Here is a 27,723-nt window from a genome sequence, read left to right as displayed (position 1 = left end):
TTAAAGCCCAATTCCTTAAGTGCGATTAAGCACCATCTCAAAGCTCCAATTCATTGCCTTAGGAAGTAACTACTTCACAGCTACCTTATAGAGATCCTGTGCATTAAAATGGGAGCTGGTTTCCATCTCTTTCCCACAACAAACCCATTAGTGTCTCCTTAGAAGTAACTCCCATTGTGCTCAATGAGGTCCTGCGGGTTAAAATGGGGGCGAGTTTCTGTCTTTGTGTTCTCCACCACACACGCCTCTTTCCCAGCAAAGCATTTGTGTGTCTACTTGGAAGTAACTCCCATTGTACTCAATGAGGCTTGCTCCTGAAATGTAGGTGCATCTGGATTTTCAGGGGAAAGGAGAAATTGGGGGAGAGGGAGGAAGCCTCTCTTATTGGTTGAGCAGCCCCTGCCAGTCAGATGACGTTCACTCCAACCCCCAGAAATATGTTATGTGAAGCAGTTTTTACTGGTCCAAAGAATCTGCTCATGGAGCCCTGCTCACAGTAAAGCCGATTCCTTTTTTAAAATCCAGTACTCCTCCATTAGCCTCTTCTTCCGTTGTCATGGAAACACATTCTTGATTTCTATGTAATGTCTTTGTGTTGTCTAAATCAATGAATAAACCTGATATTCTTCCACTGTTTTTTGAACATCAGTTTCAAAACTATGAAGGGATTGGCAAAGTGTGGGTTAAAGGAAAGTTTGGGACTTTATATAGATAAAACATTAGAAGGCTTGTGTCCTTTCTGTTCATGTCACACCTTGGCAATTACTAGGTCAGATGTTTTTAATATGACAACTATTTATGGATGGAGAAGTCCAAGGCTGAAATAGCAGGACAACTGATGGTGGTGTGAATTCATATAGCTGACTTTTCCCACCTTTCACAGGACAATTGATGTGATAATGGTATGCAGAAGTAAATGAGTGATTTGACGCAGTGGTAGAAAATGGCAACTCATTGGTGCCTTGGGGAAAAGGGGGTGCCACACCCTTATTGGTGGGCATCTCATGGCAGCTTAAAGGAAGGAGGCAGCACAGTGGAGAGGCCTCACTACCACACAGCAGAGAACTTGCAGGGCCTCTCCTTAGCTGGAAAGGAAGTATGGAGTGTCACTTCCTGCTAGCTATCATGGGGCTTGTAGTTTTCAAATTGTTGCTGTGTGTTACCCACCCCCCTTCTCTAAACTAAGGCTTTTTGTGGGGTTGGGGTGGGGACTTGCAGGGAAGGGAGTTGCACTTCATCCAAGTATTCCCGTCAAACAAAAATCAACAGCAACTCTTGAGGAATGCTTGAGGAATCCCTTTAATTCCTCTCAAGGAATGGTTTTCTAGACAAGCTAAGGGAGAGGGTGCTGCACTTCATTAAACAAAGCAGAAGTGGATGCAGGAATGAAACTTAGCCTAATGTTTTCTGTCAGAAAGCATTCCATAGAACGTTATTAGGAAAACTGCATTTCTGAGTTCCTCACAAGAGAAGAAAATGTTAAACAAGAGCAAACCTCATCGTTCACACACTGCTGTGCAAAGGAGATGCACCATAAGGTGAGTGCTCTTCCACTCGCTCATCCAGAGTGAGATGTTGGGAGTGAGTGAATTGTTGGGGGGCTTTTTTTTCTATGCAAGCTGCAGGCGCAGGGCGTGTGTTATCTGGACTGAGCCACAGTGAAGGCCAAAGTGTTAAAGCCCTCTTATCACCACCACCCATGCTAGGGTCCCAATCCAGATCAGGTCCTCCACACTTACTTTGAGTAAGAAAAAAGAACAGATGTAGCTGAATGCTACATATTAAAAGTGACATTTAATTCAACCCTGTCCCGGAGGCAGCCACTTCCGGTGACAGATTGTGTCATTAAAAGGCATTGTGTCATTAAGTTGTCAATTATGTATCATTGTGATCTTACCATGGGGGAAGCACCCTTTCGATTTTCCATCTCAAGTTCCAAAATATTTTTGGGCCAGCCCTGTGTTTACAAAGAACCCAAAGTTTAAGTTACTACAAATGATAATCATGAATAAGGATAACTTATTCCTACATGGACTGTGTTAGGCATGTCCTATCCCTGTCACTAAACCAAGACAGATGATTCAGCCCAATTTAATGTGAGTGGCAGTTTCAGCTCAGGAGATGTCTGTTACCCAGTTACTATGGTGACAGGACTGCATCTCTTCACTCTGTGTTTGGAGGTTAAAATTTCTGATGAAGACTCTCCATCTGAACATTCCTCCCCAAATACTTCTTTTTATTCATGCACACACAGAGACATAGAATCATAGAATCAAAGGATTGGAAGTGGCCTACAAGACCATTGAGTCCAACCCCGTGTGTGTGTTGTGTGTGTGTCAGAGAGAGACAAAGAGAGAGAGAGAGAGAGAGAGAGAGAGCACACAACACAATTTAAAATGGCTTTGTGAAACTGAATTTCTTTTTTTTTTTTTAAATGTCTTTACTTATTTTATGGTATTCTAGATTGTTTTATTCTGTATCCAACTGTTTAAGAATTCCCCTGACAGTCCCCTATGGACAGAGAGGAAGCATATAAATCATCATCATCAAATAATCAATACACACATACTAATCCTGCATTTATTATTATCTAAGGTTTGAGTTTTTGCCGAACAATAAGAACACTGTCTGATGACCCTCCCACAACATCCTTTTCATATCACTCCTACTCACCATCACCACCACTTTTCTCATTGTGTATATATAAAATGACTCACTTCCCAACAGCAAACACACCTAGATGCGAAGACAGAAAAGGGGGAGTGTCAGAGTGAAAGAAAGAAGCAGAAGTAATAGTGAGACTCCAGACCAGGTACAGTAGGGAAATGTTACAACATACAATATGCACTTATGATTCAAACAGCTCAAGAAATAAGGATGAAATACATCAATACCTCCCAGATGCCGGTTTCCTGCTTTTTTCCCCTCTTACAGTTTATTTTATTTGTTATTACATTTATATCCCACCATTTTTTTCCTCTTGCAAAGGAACCAAAGTAGCTCACATGGTTGTCCTCTTCTCTATTTTATCTGAGAACTCTTCTGACCAGGAGTCAATATGAGGAGAGATCATGGCCTTCTGGGCCTGGATACAGCATCTGTCAGAACCCAACATCTATACCTGTGTTCAAGCTTCCATTTAGGAGGTATGTAACTGAGAACCAGATTAAGAGTTATGAATACCAAAATTTAATCCAACACAAAGTTGATATTCCATTTCACCTCCCTCCAGAACAGCTGTATTATCAGGCAGGAGCCAAACATTTAAGTCAAGGTTTCACCTTCTCCAACATTTCCTGTTGCCCAACATTCCCAATCAAAATAATCTGTCTGGGAGCCAATGTAAAAGGAATTTGTGCAGGATGAGTGGCAACCTCAGATCAAGGGAAGATTGCTTTATTTTCTTTAGGATAGAATTCCATGGTGAGGCTACATTTTTAAATGTGGCAAGGTGGAACATGACTTCTGTTGGCAAGCATACTGAATGGCATTCTGTTTTGAGAGTTTTTCTTTCCACCTTCTCGTCTGCTTGTCTACAGAATTTGCCACCTAGTCACTGGAGGACCAAATGGCTGCAGTGAGGAGTGCCTTTCACCACCTTTGGCTAATGTCCCTCTCCTGGACAGGGATAGTTTCTCCATGGTAACTCATACATTGGTAATCTCATGTCTCAACTATTGCAACGCACACCATATGGGGCTGCCCTTATTCTTGGTCCAGAATGCAGTGGCAAGGTTGACGTGTGATGCGCCCAGCAGCTACCATATAACACCATTGTTGAAAGAACTGCACTGGCTGCCAATTTGCTACCAGGCCAGGTTTAAGGTTTTGGTATTAACCCGTAAAGTCCTAAGCAGCTTAGGACCAGGATATCTGAAAGAATGCCTTCTCCTATATAGTTCTGCCCAACCACTGTGATCTTCACCAGAGGCTCTCCTGGTTGTGCCACATCTTGCATATCTTTCTGGTGACAATCAGGAAAAGGGCTTTTTTCCATGGTAGTGCCCACTCTCCCCTGGAAATGAAACTTTCAAAATTCACTTTGGCATCTGCCGATCTTTAAACTTTCAGCAGATCTACACCTCATGCCATATCAATACGATCCTGTCATGGTGATGCTATATCCCTTTTGCGCTTCTATATCTCATAGCACACACAATGATATCTGTTGTGGTATTTTGGATAATACAGAATAAAAACAGGAAAAAAACACTAGAAAAGCAGTATAAAGGATGTGTAACATGCCCCAACAGTTATTCAATACCAATAAAAGCACTAGTGTAGATCTAGCTGCTGACTTCTGATTTTTAATTCATGGTTGCTGGTTTTATTGAATAGTGATACGGATGGCGCAGGTGCCCGATTCCATCTGGAAATCCGGTGGCACCACCCCTACCCACACCCCCGAGTCCTGCTCACCAAGCCCCTGTCCCTGCTTGCCTCATGCCTGTGTTTGGCGAACAGCCTGCACTCACCCCGGCAGCCTCGTCAAGCTTTGCAGTCACCTTTTTTTTATTCTAAAAAAATTGATAATTTTTTTTTGCAAAAATGCTCATTTCCGTATGTACACAAATATGCATATTCACAAAAATGTGCATTTTCACGCATGAGCAAATATGCGCATTTTGCAATCATCCTTTTATTTTTAAAAAAATGGCAACTGCAGAGCTAGACGAGGCTGCTGGGGTGAGTGTGGGCTGCTCATCGAGTGCGGGAGGGGCTTGAGAATGGTCTGGGGACTAACAAGCAGGGGCAGGAGCTGGGCAGATGCCCAGAGAACACAGACAGGGGTGGGTTCACACATCCCTAAATAGTGATAATCTTATCTTAATTTATATTTGTATTGTAGTTTTATTATTGTAAACCACCTGGATATGGTGTACATGACAGGTGGTATAAACATATTTATAAATAAATAAATAGAATAAGTGAAGATAGCTGTGTGTTCCTTTGAGACACTGACGTTTCACTTTATATAAATAATGTTACCTCATATACAGTAGACCAATTTAGATGCTGTGACTGCCCAGAGTGTTTAAAATCTTGGGTTGTTGTGAGAGAAGCAGGAGCGAGCAAGCATACCTGATCAATCCTGCTGCAGCTAGGTGGAGCTAAACAAGAACCCAAGAACAAACCATGGGTTACAACTCTAGGTTGTCTCTCCCCCAACAACCCAGAGTTCTGTGTTCGGACATCGCACTAAACAACCCAGGGCTGTTGAGCTCAGGGTTAATAAAAACTCTGTGTCTTCTAGACATGAGGTCTGAAGTGGATTATTGTAGCTGCTTCTCTTTGGCGGTCTAACAGCACAGATGTTATGGCTTGGATGAAAAGGAAAAATGGCCAAAGAGAAGCCACTTCGATGCTACCCATCAAGTGGAGAGCAGCCATGGGGGAGTGGTGAAAATTAGATAATGTATACCAGCTGTTATATTTTGTGTGGTTCCTTTATTTTGCATTGCTGCAGCTGCATACCATTATCAACTGCAGCAGAGTAATTATCAACAAGGACCATGAAAATCCCAACCTTGCTGCTCACTCAACCAGAGTATCCCTGGCTGAAAACCACAAGGTGACAAAAGTGACTTCTTTTGTCATTCAGCCACTGACGTAACAACTCCTTTAGCCTACCAAAACATTGCTGACTAGAAACATACTACTGACATCTAAGTTAGGGCACAGAGAGACCCTTTTCCAGCTTTTTGTCAGGGTGGCTGCAGATCAAGTGTTGAGAACCATAACTCTCTCAGTCCAGCTAGATGCAGGTTGAAGGATCTTCAGTCATCGTGGCCTTGCGCTGAAATGCTGCTTGTTCACTTGTGTGTGTTTGTAATGTTTGTTTGTGCTTTCAGACCTACTGCCTTCCAGGGTTTCCCATCTTTCAGCCTTTTCAAATCATATCAGACAGAAATGTGGTCATTAGTTAGAAGTTGCTAGGCCAAGCCACATCTTTAACAACGGCAAACTACCGCAACATCCATTTTTCTATAAAATGAGAAAGAGGGGGAGGGATGGAGAATTTCTTGTCTGTCTCTATTTCTTGATGCTTAGGTCCCAAATTGTAAACTGTACATGACTGGTGTGTCAGGTTTTATATGTTGCTTTTTCCAGAGTTCTCCATTATTACCTTTTTTACATGAAATTAATTTAAAATACAGCTTATGGCCCACTGAAGCACAGGTGGTTATTCCCATCCCAGCAGTAAGATCCTTTCATGAAAACATTCTTCTTTTGCAAACATCCATTTCCCAGCAGCAGCACCCATGAAAATCCCCCCCCCCTTTACACTTTAAAAAGATTAATTTAAAAAACTTAATTGCAGCCTGGGGGAGAGAGTTGCAGCACTGGAAAGGGGAATTATTCCTCCCTTGCCCAGCAGCCTGCCCCCCCCCCCAGTGCCCCCTATGCTGTAATTCAATATTAAAAGCCTAAATGCAGTATGATGAGGAAAGGGGGGAGCAGGGGAAATATCTTCTCTCCAATCAGCTGCTGATTAGACGTTTTGGTCTGTGGGAAGAGGTGGTGTGGCCTAGGAAGAGGGAGTGGGAACTGGGGGAGAAGCTAGCAAGCTGGATGGGGAACTTTGCATGGCATGCCACATCAGGCCTGTGTGCCCAAAGTTCCCCATCCCTGGTATAAAGTTTGTTCAGACCATCCCCTCCATGTGTGCAGCAAAGGCATAGAGAGGGAGTGGGATCCTGATGCTAGCGATGGCTCCAATGCACCAACCTAGCTATATACCCAGCAGCCAAGCATTGTGTGTTAGTCTTATCAAAACTCTTTTAGCTTCCTGAAAATCCCCTGGATAGTTCACCTGAACAGGTAAACTAACTTCCAAATTTGCTCCAGACGAAACCAGTAACAACCAAGGTGTGCAAGATTTCCATGAGAAATTTTGCATGTCTTATAGGAAATCTCTCCCTTGAAATAAATGAGCAAGTCCATCTATGGAAAAGAGCTATATGTGTATTAGGGATCTGCAAATCTGCCCAGGTCCAATCTGGGGGGGGGGGTCCTGTTGCAGGAAATCTGGCCCTCTTGGGGCTCAACAGATTTCCCTGGAGCCCCCAGCTGGCTTGCAGATTTCAACTAAATTTTCCCCTTTAAAAACAGCAAGATCCAAAAATTGCATAAGCAATTTTGCAACTGCAATGTATGCATGACTAAGCAATTTCTGGCTGCAGTTTGCATAAAATATGCTAATTATGGCTGTAATGTACCCAAGTTACACACATTGCTTCTGGAATTTACATGTCTTACCATTTTCAAAGAGGAAAATTTAGACGAAATCCACAAGCAGTGCATAACTAGGAATGGCTGAACTCACCCGCACTGCGCACCACTTGCTGGACCCCCATCAGCCACCTGCTCCTGTTTGCCGCAAATGGTGAGCTGCTGGGTGGTCCGCAGCACCCCACTCCTTTGCCAAGCTGCCATGATTTTGCGGAAAATGGTGGCTCATCCTTTACATAAAGGGCCCTCTTGTGCAAATGGCAGCTGTAAATAGGTCCATTTACACAACTTTACAAGCCTAAATGGTCTAAATAGACCATTTGTGCCTGTAATTTTGCATAAATGGGCCTATTTATGGCTGCTGTTTGTGCAAAAGGGCCCTTTATGTAAAAGGACGAGCTTCTATTTTCCACAAAATGGCAGCTTAGTGGAGGAGCAGGGACAGCCGTGCTTGCCTGGCTCAGCATGTGCCAAGTCAGGCAAGCTCAGGGGTCTGCAGACTGATGTCCAGGGGGCCAAGCTGGCAGGAATCTGCTGAGCTTGAGCCTCCAACTGGATGCTCAAGACATCCCTGTGCATAACCCTCCCACCCTTCTGCCAGTGCCTATACCAGCAGGGACAGCCAGTCCACTGTGGATTTCAGAGGTCAGATTCTTAGGAATCCAACCTCATTTAGATCTGTTGAGGATTTCCCCAGTATCCCTAGTGTATATTTGAGCAAACACTGATCTCTTTGGATCAAGTGAATGATGTTCATGTCCTTAGGTGCAAAGTCATAACATGAACCAAAAAACTGCTGTTTGGGGACAGCCCCAAACTCTCAAAAGGAGAAGGAAATTAAACAAAATAAGCCACTGAATAGTTTGCTTCTTTATTAATGTTTCGAGTAGTCTGGGAAGGGAGTAGAATCTGGCGCACATCCTCCCATTTGGAGCCAGACACCAGTCGGTGGATCCCTGTGCTTGCCCGACTTGGCACCTGCAGAGTTGGGCAAGGTTGGGGATCCCTGCTTACCCACAAGCTGCCATTTTGTAGAAAACCACAAGTCAGCTTTTTACATAAATGGCCATTTTGCACAAAATTGTGGCCATAGATAGCACCGTTTATGCAAAATTGTAGGCATAAATGGTCTAGACTATTTATACCTGCAATTATGCATAAATGGCACTATTTATGGCCACCATTTTGCGCAAAATGGCCATTTACGTAAAAAGCTTACTCATGGTTTTCTACAAAATGGCAGCTTGTGAGTAAGTAGGTTGCCATGTGATGCACTCAAAATGTCCATGGACCATCTGGCGGCTTGCACCATGTGCCAAGTAGGGTCAGGTGGCTTGTGGAGGTCCAGCGAGTGGCATGTGAGGCAACAGCAGGTGAGTTCGGCCACCCCTAGTTTCCAGTATTTCCATCTTTCTTCTTAAATTTTAGATTCCCGCCCCCCCCATCTCTAGTGCATGTGTGATTTGTATCAAATACAGTATGTTTATCTCTGGGCAGCTAAATGCCAGTAACTTTTTATCCCTCAAGCGGTACTCAACAAAGGGGAAGCAGTGGGTTGTTTCCAATGATTTTTCAGCTTTGTCATCAATAAAACTGTCCCACAGTTTCCCTGTATATTTATTTTTTAATTACATATCAGAGTTTCTAATTAATTTACTAGGACCCAAGATTGTTATCCCCTTCCCAGGACAGGACTGATAAGGAAAAGTATTCTAGATGCTTGTGTTGATAAAAGTTTGTCCTCTGTGGTGGTGATTAATAAGTCTTTCAGCTAAGGATGTACCAGCCAATAAAGCCATTTCACAGAGGTTATCAGGACAGTACACATTTTCATTTTAGTTGGACAGATTGAATAAAGCACATGCATAGCCTTTAAATACAGATCTATGTCAGCTCATGTGGATGAAAGACAAGGAAAATAATTTCCCCTGCCATGGAAAATTGGGGCTTTCCGCATTAAATTGGCCCTGCATCTCCTTGCAAAGATGAGGAATGTGAACATAGTTTTTGTGTGTAAAAAGTCAGAAGTTGGGGCTGCTTGCCAGAATTCCTGTCTGTCTCTCCTAAAAACTAACATCAGGCCAGTAGGAGGGCCGCTTACACATCACCAAAAAATAGAATAAAAGAGGATGCAGTTTTGCATATATGTATATGTATACATGCACATTTGGAAATAATTACTATAATTTAAATAGAAATACAATGAATTTCACCATAGTGGGAAAAGACTGGTGGTGGCGCACATGACACACAGATGGTCATGTATGCCTCACTGGTCTGTCTGATGTCTCAGTGCTAACTGTTGATGGGCAACTTCAAAGTCCCTGCACTCCATTCTTATGGTTCTTTATCCTTAAACCAGACTTGGAGCTCTTCAAACAGAAGATGCCTTCAAATAGAGGACTGTCCTTCTGATACCCTTCAAACAGAGGATTATCCTCTGCAGAGTAGGACACATGGCCACCTTTACAGGGTGCTGTAAAGCAAGACATGTTCCATGAGAATACTGGAACAAATATTAATTGAGGTATAATGGTGATACTGATACTAGTGTTGGACTGGGAGCCTGGAGATCTGGGTTCTCACTTGGCCATGGAAGCTCATTGGGTAACTTCGGGCCAATCACAGGCTCTTAGCCCAACCTACTTCACAGGGTTGTTTTTGTGAGGATAAAATGGAGAGGAGGAGGATCATGTATGCCACCTTGGGGAGGAATAAAGGTGGGATATTAATGTAATAAATAAATCAAAGAAATAAACACTGCTCCTGCAGATTCCCAGAAGCCCTTTAGCAGAGACATCCTTTCTTGATTATATTATTTACTACCCTCCTTTTATTTATTGTCTACTATCAGAATCCTGTACCTCATTCCTGTGCCTGCTACCTGATTGCCCCAGATACCTAAAGCTTGCTCATGTTGATGTTATGTTTTTTACCATCTGTGTTTTATACTTTGTTTCCCATTGTTTAAAATAACTGGAAAACTAATGAAAAATTATCACAAGTGAATGGTGTAGTTCATGCCATGTGTGCGTCTTCTCTAGGATCTCCCCACAGGCTCTGTTGAGTGAAGGAAGGTGGGGTGAGGACGGGAGGAGCCAGAGGAATGTGATGACTTAGCAGTAGCGGCTTGCTGATTTCATCTACATTTCCTCCTTTCAAAATGGCAAGACATGTAAATTACGTAAGCAATTTGCATATCTTGGGCAAGTTACAACCATAATTAGCATAGTTCACACAAATTGCAGCCATAAAGTGCTTAGTCATGCTTAAATTGCAGTTGCAAAATTGCTTATGCAGTTTACGTATCTTGCTGTTTTTAAAGGGGAAAATTTAGATGAAATTTAGATGAAATCTGCAAGCCAGCTGGGCGCTCCAGGGAAATCTGTCGAGCCCCAAGAGGGCCAGATTTTCCTGTGAATGAATCATCTGGATTGGACCCAGGCAGATTTGCACTTTCATACCTAGCTGCATAGCTCCTTTGGCATGTACGAGAACCTAAGCACAGGTTAAGCCCAGTGCATCTGGCAGCAGCAGACACAGGGGCAACAGCAAACAAAAAATCTTTGCAGCTGGTGCTGCTCCACCCAGTCAACCAGATTCTGCCCCAGTCAGAAAACACTTAAAAAAATTCAAAAGATTTCAAGGTAATCTTTTGACAAACAAATTGAAACTTAATCCAGACAAGATGGAGGTACTGTGGGTAGGAAACCAAAAACTCCGGATGGAGGCTTGGAACAAGTTCCAGACAGGGAGCTTTTCTACATTAGGGATTTATTGTGCGTTCATCATCCCTACTCACAGTTGTTTACAGATTCTTTAGGTGGTGTTGTAATGCTCCAGTTTCACTTCTGTTTTTAAAGAGCACTTTCAATGAGTTTATTTTAGAGCAGGGAAAATGTGGTATTATTTGTGAAAGTGAAAAAAAATGTTTTTCCACTTGCGTATTTGTGCTATTCTGTTATACCACAGTGCCACCTAGAGGTTGTGTAGTGAAAAGCAGAAATGGAAAAGCTCTTCGTGTAGTGCTTGGATCTCAATTCTGCGATGAAACCAAAAGTAGATACAGCGGATTAACAGCCTGGTGTAGAAAAGCCAAAAATAACACTCCCACCAAGTGCACAATTTGGGAGTTCTTCCAGACTCAGAGCTAACTGGAGAAAGTCAGGTAGCAGCAGAGTCCAGGAGTGTTTTTCACCAGCTTAGGCTGGGATGTCAACTGCAACCATATCTAGAGAAGATGGACCTTGCTTCAATTATTCATGCTCTAGTGACATCCAGGCTGTATTACTGTAACGTGCTGTACATGGGGCTGCCTTGAAAGACAGTTCAGAAACTTGAACTGGTACAAAATGCAACTGGGTGAGCGTTGGTAGGTGCTAGGTGGTCAAATGATGTGGCACCTACATTGTACCAGCTGACCTGGCTGCCAGTGCATTTCTGAGCCCAATTTAAAGTGCTGGTATTGATCCATAAAGCCCTAAATGGTTTGGGTCCAGGTTACTTAAAGGACCCATACAAAACTGCCTGCACTCTGAGATCAACAACAGAGGCACCGCTTGTTTCCCCTCCTGTTAAGTTAATTAAGTTGGTGGGCATGAGAGTTAGGGCCTTCTTGGTAGCGGCCCCTCACTTGTGGAACTCTGGTCCAATTGATGTCCACCAGGCCCCATATTCCAGCATGCCCTGAAACCTTATTTATTTACCTTGGCCTATAACTGAGTCAGACGTTTATTGGGTGTCATTAGGTATAAGGTGTTACCTGGTTTTAATTGTTAATTTTGATTCTATTATTGATTTCTTTTTAATCTTTATTTATTTATTTATTATCATTGTTTTATTATGTTTGGTTTTAAGTTTTGTATACTGCCTTGCCCTAAAACTTGGTTTATAAATCTCTTAAATCAATAAATATAGGAAGGAAGGATATGTCACATTATGATTCATAACCTGAGGTAATTTTCTCTTTGGCCTTTGATCTCAGGGTAGGTTGAAAGAGGATTTAAGCTGCAATCCTGTGCCTATTTACCTAGGATTAAGGCCCATTGAATTAAATGGACTGTACTTTTGAGTAGGCAGGAGTATACTGCTAATCTTTTAACCTCTGTACATTCTGTTGACTGGTGAGATAAATATTAATCTTGCTTGCTTATATGAAGTTCCTTATAAACTTTTGATCATCTAGTTTCTACTGTAGTGAGCTGCCTTTTTCACTACTCTTCATGAGCAACAAGGTATTCTTTTCAAATAGTTCTTTAAGAATATCCTTAAAAAAAAACAACCTGACACATTTCCCCCAACCACCCAAAGGTGAGAGTGCATAGTTCACACTTCCATCAAAAATTCATTTTCTTGGAAAAAATTCCTGTTAATTTTTAGAATTTACTTCTAAGTAAGTGAATTTACAACTGCCATCTCTTCTGATAAAGACATGCGGACTGCTTATGATGCAATCTACTTCATATTACATGTTAACCTTCGTTGTTTTGTAATAGTATCGTAGTTTCATTGGAAGGTGCTTAATGTTGCACTAACATTGTATTCCCACTAATATGGGGAAGATTTGAATTCAGGCCCTTTGTGTGGAAGGATCCAGTTCAGCATTAGAAATGAAGAAATCTCATTGAATTATGCAGTCCTCCAATAATGCTTACTGAGCAACAAGGAAGGCAAACATACAAGAGAACAATGTTGGTTATTTGGTCAAACAGAAGCAGAAGATGAGGAAATAAGTGAATTTGCTGAATGAAACGGAGCAAATTGAGGGAAGGGCTGGCCATTCCTAGGCCCTTGCTGTATTTCTTATTTGGATTAATAAAGCATTTCAGTCTCCAGGGCTGTCTGCAACATCACATTCATTTTAAAGGGATACATACAAACACTCACATGGAGAGAAAAGGCTTCGTCTTGACTTATTGAGTAAATTAACTAAGGAAGCCACTGAGGGAGAATAACTTCCTCAGCATGGAATGTCATTTCCTGGCACTTTAATAGAGTGGAGGTATATGCATGTGCAGTGTGAAAAGAAAAGAGCCATTTTAAAAATTTAACCGGTTTATGCGGAACGACGACTCGCTATCTGCAAAAAGCATCTGGTAGAATACAATGCAAAACAGCCTCTTCTGACAACCCAGCTCTAAATCTATTGGTATGGAAATGTGTGTTTAGGTGATTAAAGAAAAGACATGAAGAAAAAAAGAAGTTACTATTTAGAAAGGGGGGAATATTTGTTTTTACAGCGAATCCAGCATGGTAGATTTATTTTATACCAGTGGAATTCAGGGGAAAGTTTAGCTCTTCTGCCTGAATAGTAATAGAAATGTGCATGGGGAGGGGGGAGCGGGGGTAACTTAGTTTGCCATTAATAAATAATGCCAGATCAAATAAAGATAATAATAAAAAGAAATCTGTACCGGTTAGCACTGAGAAATCTAATTGCCCAAAGCAACTTGCTTATGAATGCACTATTAGCATGTGATAAAGGCAAGCTTGGGGTAATTAAGGTGGGAATGCCTGAAAGGCTCAGAGAGCTGGTAATAGGATAAAAGTTCTTTTTACCTTTCAAGACATGGACTAAAAATTTGTCAATGCCAGTTATGATGAGAAATTAAATTGCTCACATGTGATGATAATTTGTTGGTCTGCCTAATATAATATATTTTTTGAATTCTACTTTGGAAACCACAAACTATTTTTATTGTGTTCCATGCATCTTTGTGCATGTAATGTGCAACGTTGCTGTTAGAGCTGCTTCCAGCATTACGATTCTTGGGCTGGATCCAGATTTAGTCAGGCTTAGAACAGACCTATTGGAATCAATGGGACTTAAGTTAGTTGTCACATTTATTTCAGTGTGTCTACCCTAAGCCTGATGAAATCTGGATCCAACCCCCTATCCTGTATTTTTGTCAAGGGCTCCTTGGAGGGCTCTCTCAGTCTAATCCAGTAGCCAAGTCCAGGCGCAGACAAAGGGATTCTTTTCAAAGCTTTATTCTTCTTTTATAACTTACAACTCTACAGGTAGCAACTAGATCTGAGCAGCAGCATCCCTATGCCCTAAGTTGGAACAGTTGGTCCCCGTTTGAAAGGCAATTACTGGCAGACCCCTGAATATAAGGACTAGGGAGAATCCCTCCCCTTCTTCCTTGTATCCTCTGGGCGCAACCGTTCTTTGAGCGCCAACCGGGCGCTACGCCTCCTTTCCGCGCTCTCCATTTGGCGCCGCTCTCTGCGTCTGCGCCGCGCATCCAACCAGTCTGCTATCGGTGCTGGGTCACTCCCTGGACTGCTTTCTAATCTAGGAATGTTGGTGGGAGGAATCTCTGTCAGCTGCGGGCCCTGGGAAAAAGGGGCGCGCTCCTCTCCCAGGAGCGACTGCTCTTCCTCCGAATCAGAACTACTCTGGGATTCTATGGGCTCAGTGTCCACCCTGACAATTTTAAAATTTGTATAGAGAAACAGCCAGAAAATGCTGGAGATTTGCATATTTGTAATGCCAGAAATCCATGGTTAGTAATAAAGCTTTTTCACACATGACACTTAACAGTACAATCATATGTATATTTACTTGGAGGAAAAACCCACTAGTTTCAATGGAATTTATTCCCTAGTAAGTGTGCAAAACTTGAGTAGCCTGAGAACATCTCTTCGTTCTCTTTCATGCTATTTGTGTGCATGTCTGAAAACTGATAATGCAGGGAAATAGAACAGAGCCAATTTTAAAGTGAATGTACCTTTGAACCAATTTAGATTCCAATATGTGAAATGCAGATGCAAAATAGGGATGCAAAAACCTATTTAAGAGTCATACATGAAAACAGTGTTGGATGTTAGAGAGGTCTTTCCCAACTTGGCGCCCTCCAGATGTGTTGGACTATAACTCCCATCACCCTCAGCAGCATGGTGTGTGGGCTGGGGATGATGGGAGCTGTAGTTCAATACATCTGGAGAGCGCCATGTTGGGAAAGGCTGTCTTAGAGATACTGCCAACCCCTGAGTTTTTGGTAGGTCAATTTGCGTTTACAGTATTTCACATCCACGCACAATCATTAAGCTTGGGCGGGCCAAAACAGATGGGGAGATAGCCAGAATTTTTGCAGATTCACTGATGTGCATGTGTATTTCACCATGACTGTGAGGATATACAAATTGCAAGAATGGGTGGTGGCATTTATTCAAGCACAGAAACAATGAAAACATCCTGGTTTCTTTCTGGATGATCATGTGATGAATTCAGCAAAAGCATAATAGATTTTGGTTTGTTCTGGACATGAAAAACCACAGGATTTGACCCTAAATCCCACTTTTGATTGATATTGGTGACAGCATCAGAAAATCAAAAGTGCGGTAAACTGACCTTTCTTTATTGAACAGGAGTAGAGAGCGATGCCAAAACAAAATATCAGAGAACTAGACAATTAAATAGGAAGGAAGGCAGGCAGGCAGGCAGGCAGGCAGGAGAGTAGGTATGAAAAATGGCTACCAGTCTCTGGTCTGCAGTCAGAAGATAGATACCAGTCTCTAGGCTCACCCACCAATAGTAACATACAATATTCACTTTAAAACATGACACAACATGTCCATCATGAACAATGGATTAGGAGGCAAGAATGACTCTTACAGGCAAAACTCATAGGCTCAGCTGCAATCAGAATCTTTTTTTCCCCTGGCACCATAATATGTTTTTCCTCCCGTCTCAGTACTTCATTCTCTGACCTTTGCAGGCATCAAATATGTTTATTCCCAGCAGTTGCCTTGACCTTGTTTTCTCGTTCTACAGCTTTACTGCACATTCCAATTTAGTGACTATATCTGTTTGCTTGCTTGCTTGCTTGCTTGCTGACATTCATACATGCTGTCTTTTTCTCCATTTCTCTTTAAATTATGACATTCTAGAGGCTGTAGATCATTTAAAGTAGGGCTGTCCAAAGTCCAAATAATGAGGTGAAGCAGGCTGATTTGGAGGTGCCTCATCTTGCTACGAGGCAGATCAGAACAGCACCGAGGTGCCCCTAAACCAAGGCAGGTCACCTACGAGGTGCCTCATTCCTTCGTATATTCGGAGCTCTTCTTATGCCTTCTGAGCAGCCCAGACAGGCTGTCTCCAAAATGTATCAACTTCTGAAAGATCATGTGGAGGCGGGGGGAGGAGGGAGGGGGGAAGGTGAGAAGATGCGGAGGCTCCAAAGGTATCCATTTGAGAGAGATCCGGCCACCAGAAGATGCAGAAGACGAGAAGGGAGAGGGGAAGGAGAGAGGAAGCAGAGGAGGAGGAGGGAGGAAGCGTTGCTGTGAGACAGCTTCAGTTTGCTCATTGTGAGAGAGTTGGTGTTACTGGAGAAGAGAGGACTAGAAGCTAGAGCAGTGGACTCCAACGTGGGGTGCATGCACCCCAGGGGATGCACAAGACAATCCATTGGGGTGCGCGAGCTGCCTGATAACTGAGCAGCCTCCCGCTGCCATGACGAGCTGCCATCGTGTGCAATGATGGTGGGGGCGGTGGCGGTGTCAGGATGGGCCAGCTGAGAGGGAAGCTCCATGGCATTTTTCTCTCTGCTCCAGTCCTATCCTGCCTCTGCTGTGGCCACTGAGAGCAACTGAGCCAGTCTCTGCCAGGCATGGCAGAGGGAGCTGTGGCACCGAAGCAGTTGGCATCCTGGCAAAGGAAAGCAGGAAGGAGAACGAATCACTCTCCTTTGGCAGAACAAAGCCAAGAAGAAAGTTCATGCTATGAGAGCTATGATAGTGTCTCCCCACCCCACCCTTCTGTAATAGGTTTACTGTTCATTCTTGTTGTTTGTTCATTTACAAGTCCAGAAAATGTCACTGTAGTTGATCATCTCCCCCCCACACACACATCTTCAGGGTCTTGGCAGGAGCAGAGGTGGGTGAGGTGATGCTGTGCCCTCCTCACAGGGTTGCTGTGTTGCTTCCTGCCTCTGTCAGTCCAGCAGCCAACTGTTGTCGCTCTTTGTTCAAGTCAATGTGCCCACCTGGCAGGGTTGCTTTGCTTCCTGTCTACCAGCCAGTGTTTTCCCAGGCAATTCAGCCAAAGAGATTCTGAGGTTATTGACTGTGAATAGGAAAGTAGTACTATTTGCACTTCAAAGAAACCTACAGCAGGGTTTAGGGGTAGTGACCTCCTCACTGCTTCAGCACCTTATTTGATTATCCCTTTATGAACTTTGGTTTGAGTTTCTGAGGACAGAACATTTTACCTGTGCCTAGCACAAAACTGAGTGGGCCAAACTGTCTGAGATTTGTCAGGTGGGATGCCCTCCAGGGAGGCTGTGCATTCCCCAACTTTCATGCACCTCTGTGCAATCAGTGAAAAGTTATAGCTCTTTGCATTGAGAGATTTCCTTGAAAAAACAAATTTCACCTGCGCCTCTCACAAAAGCCAGTTGGCCAAACTGTCTGAGATTTGTCAAGTGGGATTCCCTCCAGGGGGGCTGGGTGATCCCCAACTTTCATGCACTTCTGTGCAATCAGTGAAAAGTTATAGCTCTTTGCTTTGAGAGATTTCCTTGAAAAAACAAAATTTCACTGGTGCCTAGCAGAAAAACCACTGGGCCAAACTGTCTGAGCTTTGGCAGGTGGAGTCCCCTCCAGGGGTTGTTAGAGTTCCCCAGATTTCATGTATTTATCATGAAAAGTGAAAAAGTTATGGCCATTTGTGTTTTCCCATGCAAGTCAATGGGAAAACACCAAACAGGAGTGATTTGGATGTCCAAATCTCGCTTCAGATTCGGATCTGAGTCAGAGCAGATGGAGTCCAAATCAGTCCAAAGTGAAGCTGTGCTGCTTTGGAAGGTCTGAAGCAGCATCCGAAGCAAAGCGGGGGGTCTGTGCACAGCCCTAATTTAAAGCACCATGTGCCCTTAACACCAACCCACCCACCCCAACTGGTAGGAAATTGTTGTGCTACATTTGTCTTGGACACATATACAAGGATTTTTGGCACAGCTAGAGGGTCTGAAAGCTAAAGTGGGAGTCTCTAAACCTTGAGCTATAGATCAACCTAAAGGTAGATTATTACACATTTAGTAATTTGCCAAGTTCTGATTTAATGTTTTGTATCAATCTGATGGCTCCAAAGCAACTTTTTACATCCCCAGAATGGGTCCTAGATACATACTAATTAGGGTACATACTAATTAATGGCCTTCCAGAACGTGGAAGGCCATTACTAAAAACCTTACTAAAAAAAGGTTTGTAATCTGGTTGCTGATGTTTTTAAATTTCACTCTGTTTTTTAAAAAATATTTTGACTGTTGCTGCATTTTTATTCACCACTGCTCATTTAGTGTTTTTATATTAAACTATAAAGGATTTTTTTAAAAAAATATTAGTTTATGTGACTTCCTGTTTTTAGCCAACTTGAACTCTTAGGATGAAAAAGCAGGATATAAGGTTTTAAACAAACAAGCAAACAATAATGTTGGTAGTCAATATTAGAAGCTGAAGCTGGTTTCCTGGTGAGTTGCACTTCACAGAACATCTTTATTTTTGTTGATATAACTGCTTTGAGCTCTTCTGAGGAAGGGCAAGATATGTTTTAGATAAATAAATTTGAACTAAGTGCTTGGGGCCATTCTACATCAATGTTATTGTTTTTTTGTTTTTGTTTTTTATTTAAACCACTTTGGAGATCAGTCCGGGGGGAGGGGGGATCTTCACGACAATGGAATGAGAAGCATGTTGGAGTATTACCTGGATTTTCATGGAATTGGCTTTGGTCCATTAGGAATACACGAACTAAGATAAGCCGAGTGTAGCATACCTTTCTACCTTTTGAAGCATTTCCAGAGCTTGAAAGGAACATACTTCTGGGAGGGGTGGGGGGAGTAGAACTGAACATCATCAAACTGGCAGAGGATGCTCAACCAATGAGAGAGGCTTGCTTCCCACTCCTGTCCCGGTTCCCTGCTACTACATCATTATGAATGGAGAGCAACTAATTTTACCTGTGTGTGCAGATTTCCCTGAAGAAACCAAAATCCCCAGTTCTCCAGTGCAGCATCTGAAGGCTCCTGAAGGCTCTGCCCCACCCCAATTTTGCCGCATCCCAGCAATCTGCTGCGGAGTTATTGCTCCTACCCCATTTCTCCCCATGTGTGCACTTTTGCCTGTTGCTTCCAAACCCCCCTTTCTCCCTTTCTCTTTCTCGCTGCTCCAACACCTGCCTTTTCTCCCTTTCTCCTTTTTCCCTTCTCCCTTCTCTCAATGAGAAGCTCCCATAAACCCAAAAGATCATTACTGCAATAAAGCGATAAAGCAGAAAAGGGACTTTACATAACAATGGAGAAATGACTTTATATCAGAGAATCTACAGGACATCAAAGAAGCACAGCATCGCAATAGCAATTTTAAAAAGCAATGGAGAAGCAGAAGAGTGCTTTAGGGAGAGTTATTAAAGTTAGACTTTAACTGTTTCACTGTGAGGGACAGAGATTTCTTACTTCTGAGCAAACATGCACAGAAAGGGGGGGTATGTTAGAGATTAAAAGGAGACTAGCGAAGGTGAATGAGTGTCCCCACTACTGTGGTAATGTGAGGGGTCGCAGCTGTGCTTCTGGGGATTTTCTCAATGGGAAAAACTACTTCAAGAGAGAATGGGGTGTCCCACCCCCTTGACCACATCACTGCCAGGTCACAGAGACACACCCAAGATTTAATGGGCAGGGGGACATGGCGAACTGTGGTAAAAACACCAGGAACCCACTTTCAGTAAAAAAAAGTCAGAGTAAAAGGAGTTTCAGACAATGCAGCTTTTCAAGAGGGAAGCAGCTGGTTGGCAGCGGATTGGTGATGATGTCATCTGTCGCGAAGGAATTCAGACCGGTCTAACTTTGCATTAAATCATTTGTGAAGACAGTCCCCAAGAGACTTTCCATGATGGGCCCTCTATAGATTAAGCACAGAAGCAAATACATAATTCATACAGACCAGTGTAGAGCTATGGACATTGTATAACATTATTTCTTAAATGCTTATCATAGCAAAGGGTCCCTCTGTAAGCTTAGGCTGCAATCCAGTGATCACTTACTTGGGAGTAAGTTCCATTGAAAACCCTGAGAGTCATTTCTAAGTAGACATATATAGGATTATGCTGTTCATTAACATGATCTGCTAGAAGACCTCCTGCTATTCTCTTCCAATTATTTTTCAAAAAGTATGCAGACGCATGGGAGTATGTTTGCTTTTCATTTCCCTGCTATTTCGTAGACATTCACTCTCTTCAGAGCAATTTCTAACCTGCTGACACTGGTAAGACCAAAACAGAACAGAGAAGATCAATACAAATTAAAAGCAAATTAAAAATTGTGCAAAGGGCTGGAGCATGTTGTTCAAAAACCATTAGCCTCTGGTTTAGGGTTTTGTGACCCATGATTGTTTGTGAGGGTATATAAATGATCACAAGATATATTATCTTGGTTGGTGTGATTGGAAAATCTTGTCCCATTACTGAATGCCTTCCTTATTTTGAAAAAATTGATTAAATCCCATCCAGAGTCCCACTCACATTAACAGAAGACTTTGTGTCAGCTACGTTGTAACTTCAATTTAAAAGCACAACTTAAGGCCAAACTAAATATTCTTGTAATCACTAGGGATGTGCAAATGAGCAAAACCTGAGCTCATCAGAGTTCTCTGGATTCCATCTCAAAGCTCATTCCGATTTGAGTCCATATTGGATTGTGAGCATGGTTTTTTTCTTTTCACATGAAAATCCATCCATATTTTTGTGCATAGTTTTTTCCAAATGTATGCATCAGTTGTGTGCATCCTTGAAATGTTCTGCAGAACGTTCTGCAGCCTTTTAGAATATTCTACCCCCAATCGGGGATTGCTATGGGACACTTGAACCTGCACACTATAGGTTAATTGTGGACTAAATAACCCACTAACTACTACTTGTAGTTAACTGTGGGTTATTTAACCCACAATTAACCTATAGTGTCCATGTTCAGAAATCATGTAGGAACCCCCAGTCAGCTCAATCAGGAGTTGAATATTCAAAATGCCCATGGAATGGGCCAAGCACATGACATGGCAAATCGTGGGTTAGTTAATTAATCAGTGATTTACCACTGTTACGTGCAAACCAGATCTTCATATGAATGCACACTTTTTCCTGATCCATTTCAGTGCCATTATTTCCCCTATTTTCAGCTGCTTCCATAGCAGTTTTTCTCCTACCTAGCTTCTCTTTCTTTCTTTCTTTCTTTCTTTCCTTCCTTCCTCACATTTATATCCTGCCCTTCTTCCAAGGCTGTCAGGGTTGCTATAAATCATAATCAGTCATATGGGTGATGACAGTATATCATGGATTATGTAGTGAACAGGATGGCATCACTATGCTACGTAATCAATCAGATTTGGCTATGTCATGGCATCACTGAGTGTGGAAAGGAAACATAAACACACTGGTAAACATTTTCACAATTGTTGGAAAAATAGGAGTTGATTTTTTTTCTTTTTAACACTACTGAAAAACTGTTCCTGAAAAACTGTGTGGTTTTAGCTGTTTGGAAATACTGTGCATTGAAATTCAACTTTTGCGAATATTTTATTCAAAACCATATTTTCATTGCATAGTGTTAAAACCAATGAAAGTTGTTTTGGAAATGACCATGGTTTCTAAAAGTGGATGTTTTCAATAACGATGTAATTACAAAAAATCCTGTACACTTTCAATTTCCCATATATTTGAGGCAATTTATTATTATTATTATTTTTTAAAGGAGTGACAATTTCCATTTGGAATAATTTCTATTATTGGACTTTACTGGGAAAAGGTAAAGTAAAAATAAACATAAAATCCAACAAAACTCAACAGAAACAGAAGTTTGGATTTCCTGTGGAAAAATAGTGTTCTTTGGGGGAAAGACAGCCTGAGTTGCTCCTTTCTTAATGAGGAGTTCAACATAGGAGTGGTTAATTACTCAGTGTACTTGGGCATAATCTAACATTCTTCCTTGACTGGGATGGTGTGCAGGCCACACCAGTCTGAGATGGGACAATCTAGTTCCAGCTTCATAATTGTTACAGGGCCTCTTAGGGACTACCAGTGCAAACAGTATTGTATCAAAGACTCTGGGAACTTCTGAATTGCCTTTGTGAGTGCAAAGTAAATAGGTCCCAAATAAATATCTACACTGAAAAACGAGGAACTTATTAGAATAATGATTTTTATAAAACCTACCAAAGAACATTTGACAATAGAAATGTTACACATTTTATATATCCCCCCCCCACTGCCCCGGTCATAGTGTTTCTTAATTAAAACTTTAAGAACTCTGTTTTTACCAATCCTTCTGGTACCTAGGGATGTCAGAGAATTCCACCACGGATCTCGGTGAGGCCGAATGCCAGTGCATTCAGTCCCCTGAACTCTGTGGCGGAATGGCCTGCCACCTCCCCACCCCCCACGGATCCCCCCCGGGATGAGACTTACCTGGGGCAGATGTTCCGGACAGCGGCAGCTCCAGCAGTGGCTTTGGCGGCGGCGGCTGGTCTTCCAACCGGCTGCCACTGCCGCCACCATTTGCAGTCTGTTGTTGTTGTTTTTTTCCCCCATTCGTGATAGGCTATGTAAAGACTTACATAGCCTATCACATCTGGGTTAAAAAAAAAAAAACGTATACGCAAATGGCAGCAGCTACAGCCGCCGCCATTTGCGTTCCTTATTTTTGGCCGTCTTAGTCTACGTAAATCTTTACGTAGACTAATATTGCGAAAATAAGGGGGAACGCAAATAGTGTCTGCTACGCTATTTGTGTTCCCCCTTATTTTCGCTGTCTTAGTCTACGTAAATATTTACGTAGACTAAGACGGCCAAAAATAAGGAACGCAAATGGCGGCGGCCGTAGCTGCCGCCATTTGCGTATGCGTTTTTTTTTTTAACCCAGACGTGATAGGCTACGTAAGTCTTTATGTAGCCTATCACAGCTGAATACAGGGACGCAAACGGCGGTGGCTACGGCCACCGTCATTTGCATCCCTGCTAGCCAGCGGCCGGATGTCTGGCTGCTGGTGGAGCTGGCCGGCGGCTCCGCAGAATCCCCATGGAGCGGATCCGGCCAGCCGGTTAGGATTCCGGGGGAAGGCGCAGAGTGCCTCCCCCCCTGGCGAGGATTCCGGGGGGAAGGACAGAGTGCCTCCCCCCCCCAGCGGAACCCGGTGGAGCCAGGTAAGTGGGGTTTCATACACCCCTACTGGTACCAAATACAAAAAGAATCAAATCATATGAATTGAATGGCTTAATACGAAAATGCCTATAAGGCAACTCAGTTTTTGAAAAATAAATTATGCAGGAGGGGAAGAGATGGCTAATACTTGTTCTTTCATACTTCTTCAAACTTTCATTTTTAGGGTATACTGTTTGTGGCAAAATAATAAATGTTAAGCCTTCATAAGCAAAACAGCCTGGAGCAGCATTCCCGGCCACTTTCCTTACTTCAATTTTCTTTTGTTGTTGTTGTTGTTGTTGTTGTTGTTGTTGTTTTGAGGGGGAAGGATGTTTCCAAAAGGGGAAAAATTATAGGCTGTTTTTCTCTTTAGATTTGATGACAAGAGACACACTATTCATAATCTCTGTGGCAGGTTTCCTGGAGCTCAGCACTTCAGCGACTCACATCTTCCCATACCTACCTCCTGGACCCTAAGATCTTCTTCAATGGCCCTTTTCCAGGTGCCCCCACCAAACAAGGTGAGCTGAGTGATTACTAGTGAAGGGGTGATGTCACCCCAGTTATGGAACAGAGAGGTTTAACTGGCACCCAGGTTTTTCCGTGCCAGGTAAAGATCTTTTAAAAAAAAAAATTCTCAGGCCTTCTAACATTTCATTTTCAATCTTAAATTATTTTATCCATCTATAGATCTTGTGACATTTCTGGAATTTAAGACCTGCAAAATTTCAGATGCTGCTGAAATTATATGAATTGTATCCTCTGCTGCTGTTTTTTGTTTTTGTTTTTTGCTTATAAAATACAGGTTTTATCGTTTTTATGGTTTTACCTCCTATGTATCAGCTCTCTTGTATGGTAAGCCATCCTGAGAATCTTTGTTATTGTGTGGCATAAAAATGCTGTCAAAGACATAACATTTAATTGAGCGCCCCATCCCCTTAAAAGAAATAGTGTTCAGCAATTTGTACCATGCAAACTAGTGGCCTGGTTCGCACAATTCACAGTGACTTGTTCAAACTGTGGAGCATGCTGGTGCATGCCAGGCACCATTTGCCTAATTACCTGCCTGGGTGTAGCTTGTTGTGCCATCCGAAGCTGGGCAGCATGGCTTGTTGGAGGGGGAGACAACCCTCATGTAACCTAACAACAGGCAACGGGTTATTTGAGGGTTGTTTCCCTCTCAAACAAGCCATGCCACCTGGGCAGGTAATAAGTTGAATGGTGCCCAGCACACCCTGGGGATTAAAACAAGCCACCGTTGTTTAAGCCATGGTGATCATGCGAACTGTGTTCTCTTGACTCATAGCTTCAAGAAAGCTCAGAATACTGAGCATAATGTAAATGTGAGTATTGTCATATAAAATAGGAGTCATGTTCAGTGGATGCTTAACAGCACCATCCCATGAGTTCACTGGGACTTACTCCCAATACATGTGTATAGGATTGCTGCTTAAGACCCTCTCCTCTCTCTAGCTCTTCCCCTCCATCCCTCCCTTTTACCCAGTTTTAATAACCTAGTTAAAACTCCAGTCCACTGTCTGGAACTTCAAATTTGGGTTGAAGTGCCTTTCTGACTGCTCCCTCATTGTTGTTTTAGCCCCTTTTGATCAGTGACTCCATATCCGACGCGATAAGGATTCTCTTTGCTGTGTTGTTTTTGCTGTTTTCTAGTTGTGATCAATACAGCAGGTGGAAGTGGCAATGGGTGTAGATCTATGAGAAGTGTGTGTGTGTGTGTGTGTGTGTGTAGCTAGACAGAGCTGCTTTACACCAACCTCTCTCTCTCTGTCTCAGAAGTATCTGCTTTGTGCTACCTATAATTCCAGCTTGCTATGTTGTAGACTCTGTTCAATGATACAGTGTTGCTGCTGGGTGTGTGTGTGTGTTTGTGTGTGTTTCTTATAACAATTGACAAGAAGAGTTTGGAAATGTGCATATTTGAAACTGTACTCCACAGAAATCAGAGGATCTGCTCTGAAGCAGTGTGAGTACTCCATATGATTTTTAAAGTGGCTGGCATCTGTTTGAAAATCTAAATGTATAGCTTAGGTTCTCCTGTTTCTTCTAAGTTCTAACTACGTTTTTAGAGTATTGCCCATTATGCCACTTTCCTGTGGTTCTTATTTCACATGGAGAAACTACAGGAGCTGCATGTGAGTTTATAGTGGGGTGGGCAATTTCTCCCGCCCCCTGGGCTCCCACAGAAACTACAACAAAAAATCAGATAGAAAATAAGCTAAATTTCTCCTTAGTAGGCTCCTGTAGCCACTTTTCTTCCTGGCTTTTGGGGGGCAATGGGGTCTGCACTGGGAGGTAGTGGGGGCTGCTGCCTGTGTGGTAACCACCCCTGGTTTAGATTAACCGGCGGGGGTGGGGGCATATGCACTATCCACAATGCAAGAGGATGAGATCAGAGACCAGAAGAAACCTGCAGGAAATCCATGTCATCCTATATACAGTTGACAAAACTGCATCATCTGAAATGTGGATCCTTCTGCAGCCAAAACTGCATCATACACACACAAGAGGGAGGAATCAGTAGGCTTGGGGAAGCCCCAAGATTTACAGAAATACAAAAATGTTTTAGGGAAATAACCTTAAATTGTTTGTGTGGTGGGGGATCCCAAAACAGGTAAGTAAGGCTGAGCATGCTCAGGGGTCACAGAATGCTGGCTGATGGCTGGGGGAAAAGAAAACCATGGGGAAGGGCTAGATTAACCCAAAAGAGGATGGGACTGGTTGACTGGCACCTTGAACAGGTATGCTCACAAAATATTGCTTGCAGGCACCATGTAACTGAAAGAATTACAGAAGCATTTGAGAGAATGTGTAGGCTTTTCAAGGTGTAAGGCTAGAGGCAGACCAAAGACAGATGGGTGGACATCATGGATGTGTGCTGGTCAGAAAGATCACGTTGAAAATGGTAAAAAAAAAATTCACACTGGGCCCAGAAGCCCATGTGCTGCTCTTATCAGTTATTCAGAGTGGTAGCTCCTGCTGACTGATGAGAGAGAATGGGGTGTACTTATCTGAAAGGAATCATTTCGCACAATATGTAGCTACCTACTGAGCAGACTAATGGTAAAAATCAGAGCGCTCTCTCCCTCTTTTCCTGGCCGAACACTCTTTCTATTGAACATATGCCATCTTTGATGACTGAAATAAATTCAGCATTCAAACTCTACATCAGAATTTGTCGAGGGTGAGTTCAGATATTTGCATGTGAATTCTACACATTTGTACGCCTTATCAAAGAAGTTGCTGAACAATAGACATCTTCTTGGTTTCCCCCCAGATCTGGCAGAAGATATTTCAAGTTGCTGTGGATGGAAGGCAACTGCGAATGAACTACCCCAGAGCAACATTTCCTTGTGGTCTACTGGAGTAATTTTCTGAAGTAGTCAAGAGCAACGTGGTGGGAGAATGCAGCTATCTGGGATGGAGTGAAGAACAGCAAGCATACTGTGCAGCAATCCCAGCTTGCTAGCTGTTACACTAATGGTGATTCTGTTACACCTTTTCATTTTACATTTAGTCACCTTTTGGCTATGTAGCTCTCCATCATTTAAAGATATATTAGCAACCTGACAGAGCCACACGGCTGTACCACCTAATTAAAAATCTCCACAGAGTGCTGTTTCTTCTCCTTACATTTCTGAGATGCATGTGACATTCTAAATGCAACTTTCATCTCAAACTCATGCTGTTGCCATAGAAATTGCAGCAAGGGAGTCTTTGGTTGCTCACACATACCCCCGGGGATTTAAAATGCTCCAAGACCTGGTTGCTTGATGTTTGCCAAGCTCCCTGCCATTTACTTTGGGAGAGTAACCTGCCAGGTTCAAGTCACACACAGAGCAAGAGGCAACTTTGCAGATCTGGAAAAAGAGTTATCTAAACACAACAGGAGCACAGCAAAACAAAATTCAGAAAATACATATAAGGACAGAAACACCACAAACCAACTTAAAAATAGCAGGTATAAGAAGATGATGGTGATGATGACAATGATACATTCTGACATTTTAGTATGAACTGTAGATGAGAAATACAGAGCAGTTCATAGCACTATTGAAATATATAAGGGTTTCTTTTTTTCAAATACACAGGATTACAGTGGATAAGGTTCATCTGTGTATGTTGGCTTTTCCATTTTTGTTTTTACATGCAAAGGTCATTTGTCTATCTCTGCAGATCTTCTCCTGCTTCACTCTGCTATTCCACCTAATCAGAGATCACATGGAGAGTGTGCTGTCATCATGTCACTATGTACAAAGCCAATAAACTTTGCCTATGT

At 42.5% G+C, this 27,723-nt stretch overlaps 1 protein-coding gene across 2 annotated transcripts; it reads left to right on the top strand.

The window, feature by feature from the left end:
* Positions 1–1,326: 1,326 nt before the first annotated feature.
* LOC146348546 (uncharacterized) lies at positions 1,327–27,723 on the top strand. 2 transcript variants are annotated; one of them, XM_084848347.1, is made up of 4 exons: positions 1,327–1,538; positions 3,036–3,146; positions 23,842–23,947; positions 26,722–27,723. In XM_084848347.1, exons 1-4 carry the CDS (start codon positions 1,477–1,479, stop codon positions 26,812–26,814), a joined length of 372 nt encoding a protein of 123 aa, XP_084704473.1. In that variant the 5' UTR covers positions 1,327–1,476; the 3' UTR covers positions 26,815–27,723. The 2 variants fall into 2 exon arrangements, with proteins under 2 accessions (XP_084704473.1, XP_084704472.1); XM_084848346.1 differs by having other exon boundaries at positions 1,351–1,538; positions 23,800–23,947.

The sequence above is a fragment of the Heloderma suspectum genome, chromosome 4 (assembly GCF_057233095.1).
Source record: "Heloderma suspectum isolate Gila_16-S chromosome 4, 16-S_ref, whole genome shotgun sequence".
NCBI classification, from domain to species: domain Eukaryota; kingdom Metazoa; phylum Chordata; class Lepidosauria; order Squamata; family Helodermatidae; genus Heloderma; species Heloderma suspectum.
This window is presented reverse-complemented; position numbering and strand designations above follow the sequence as displayed.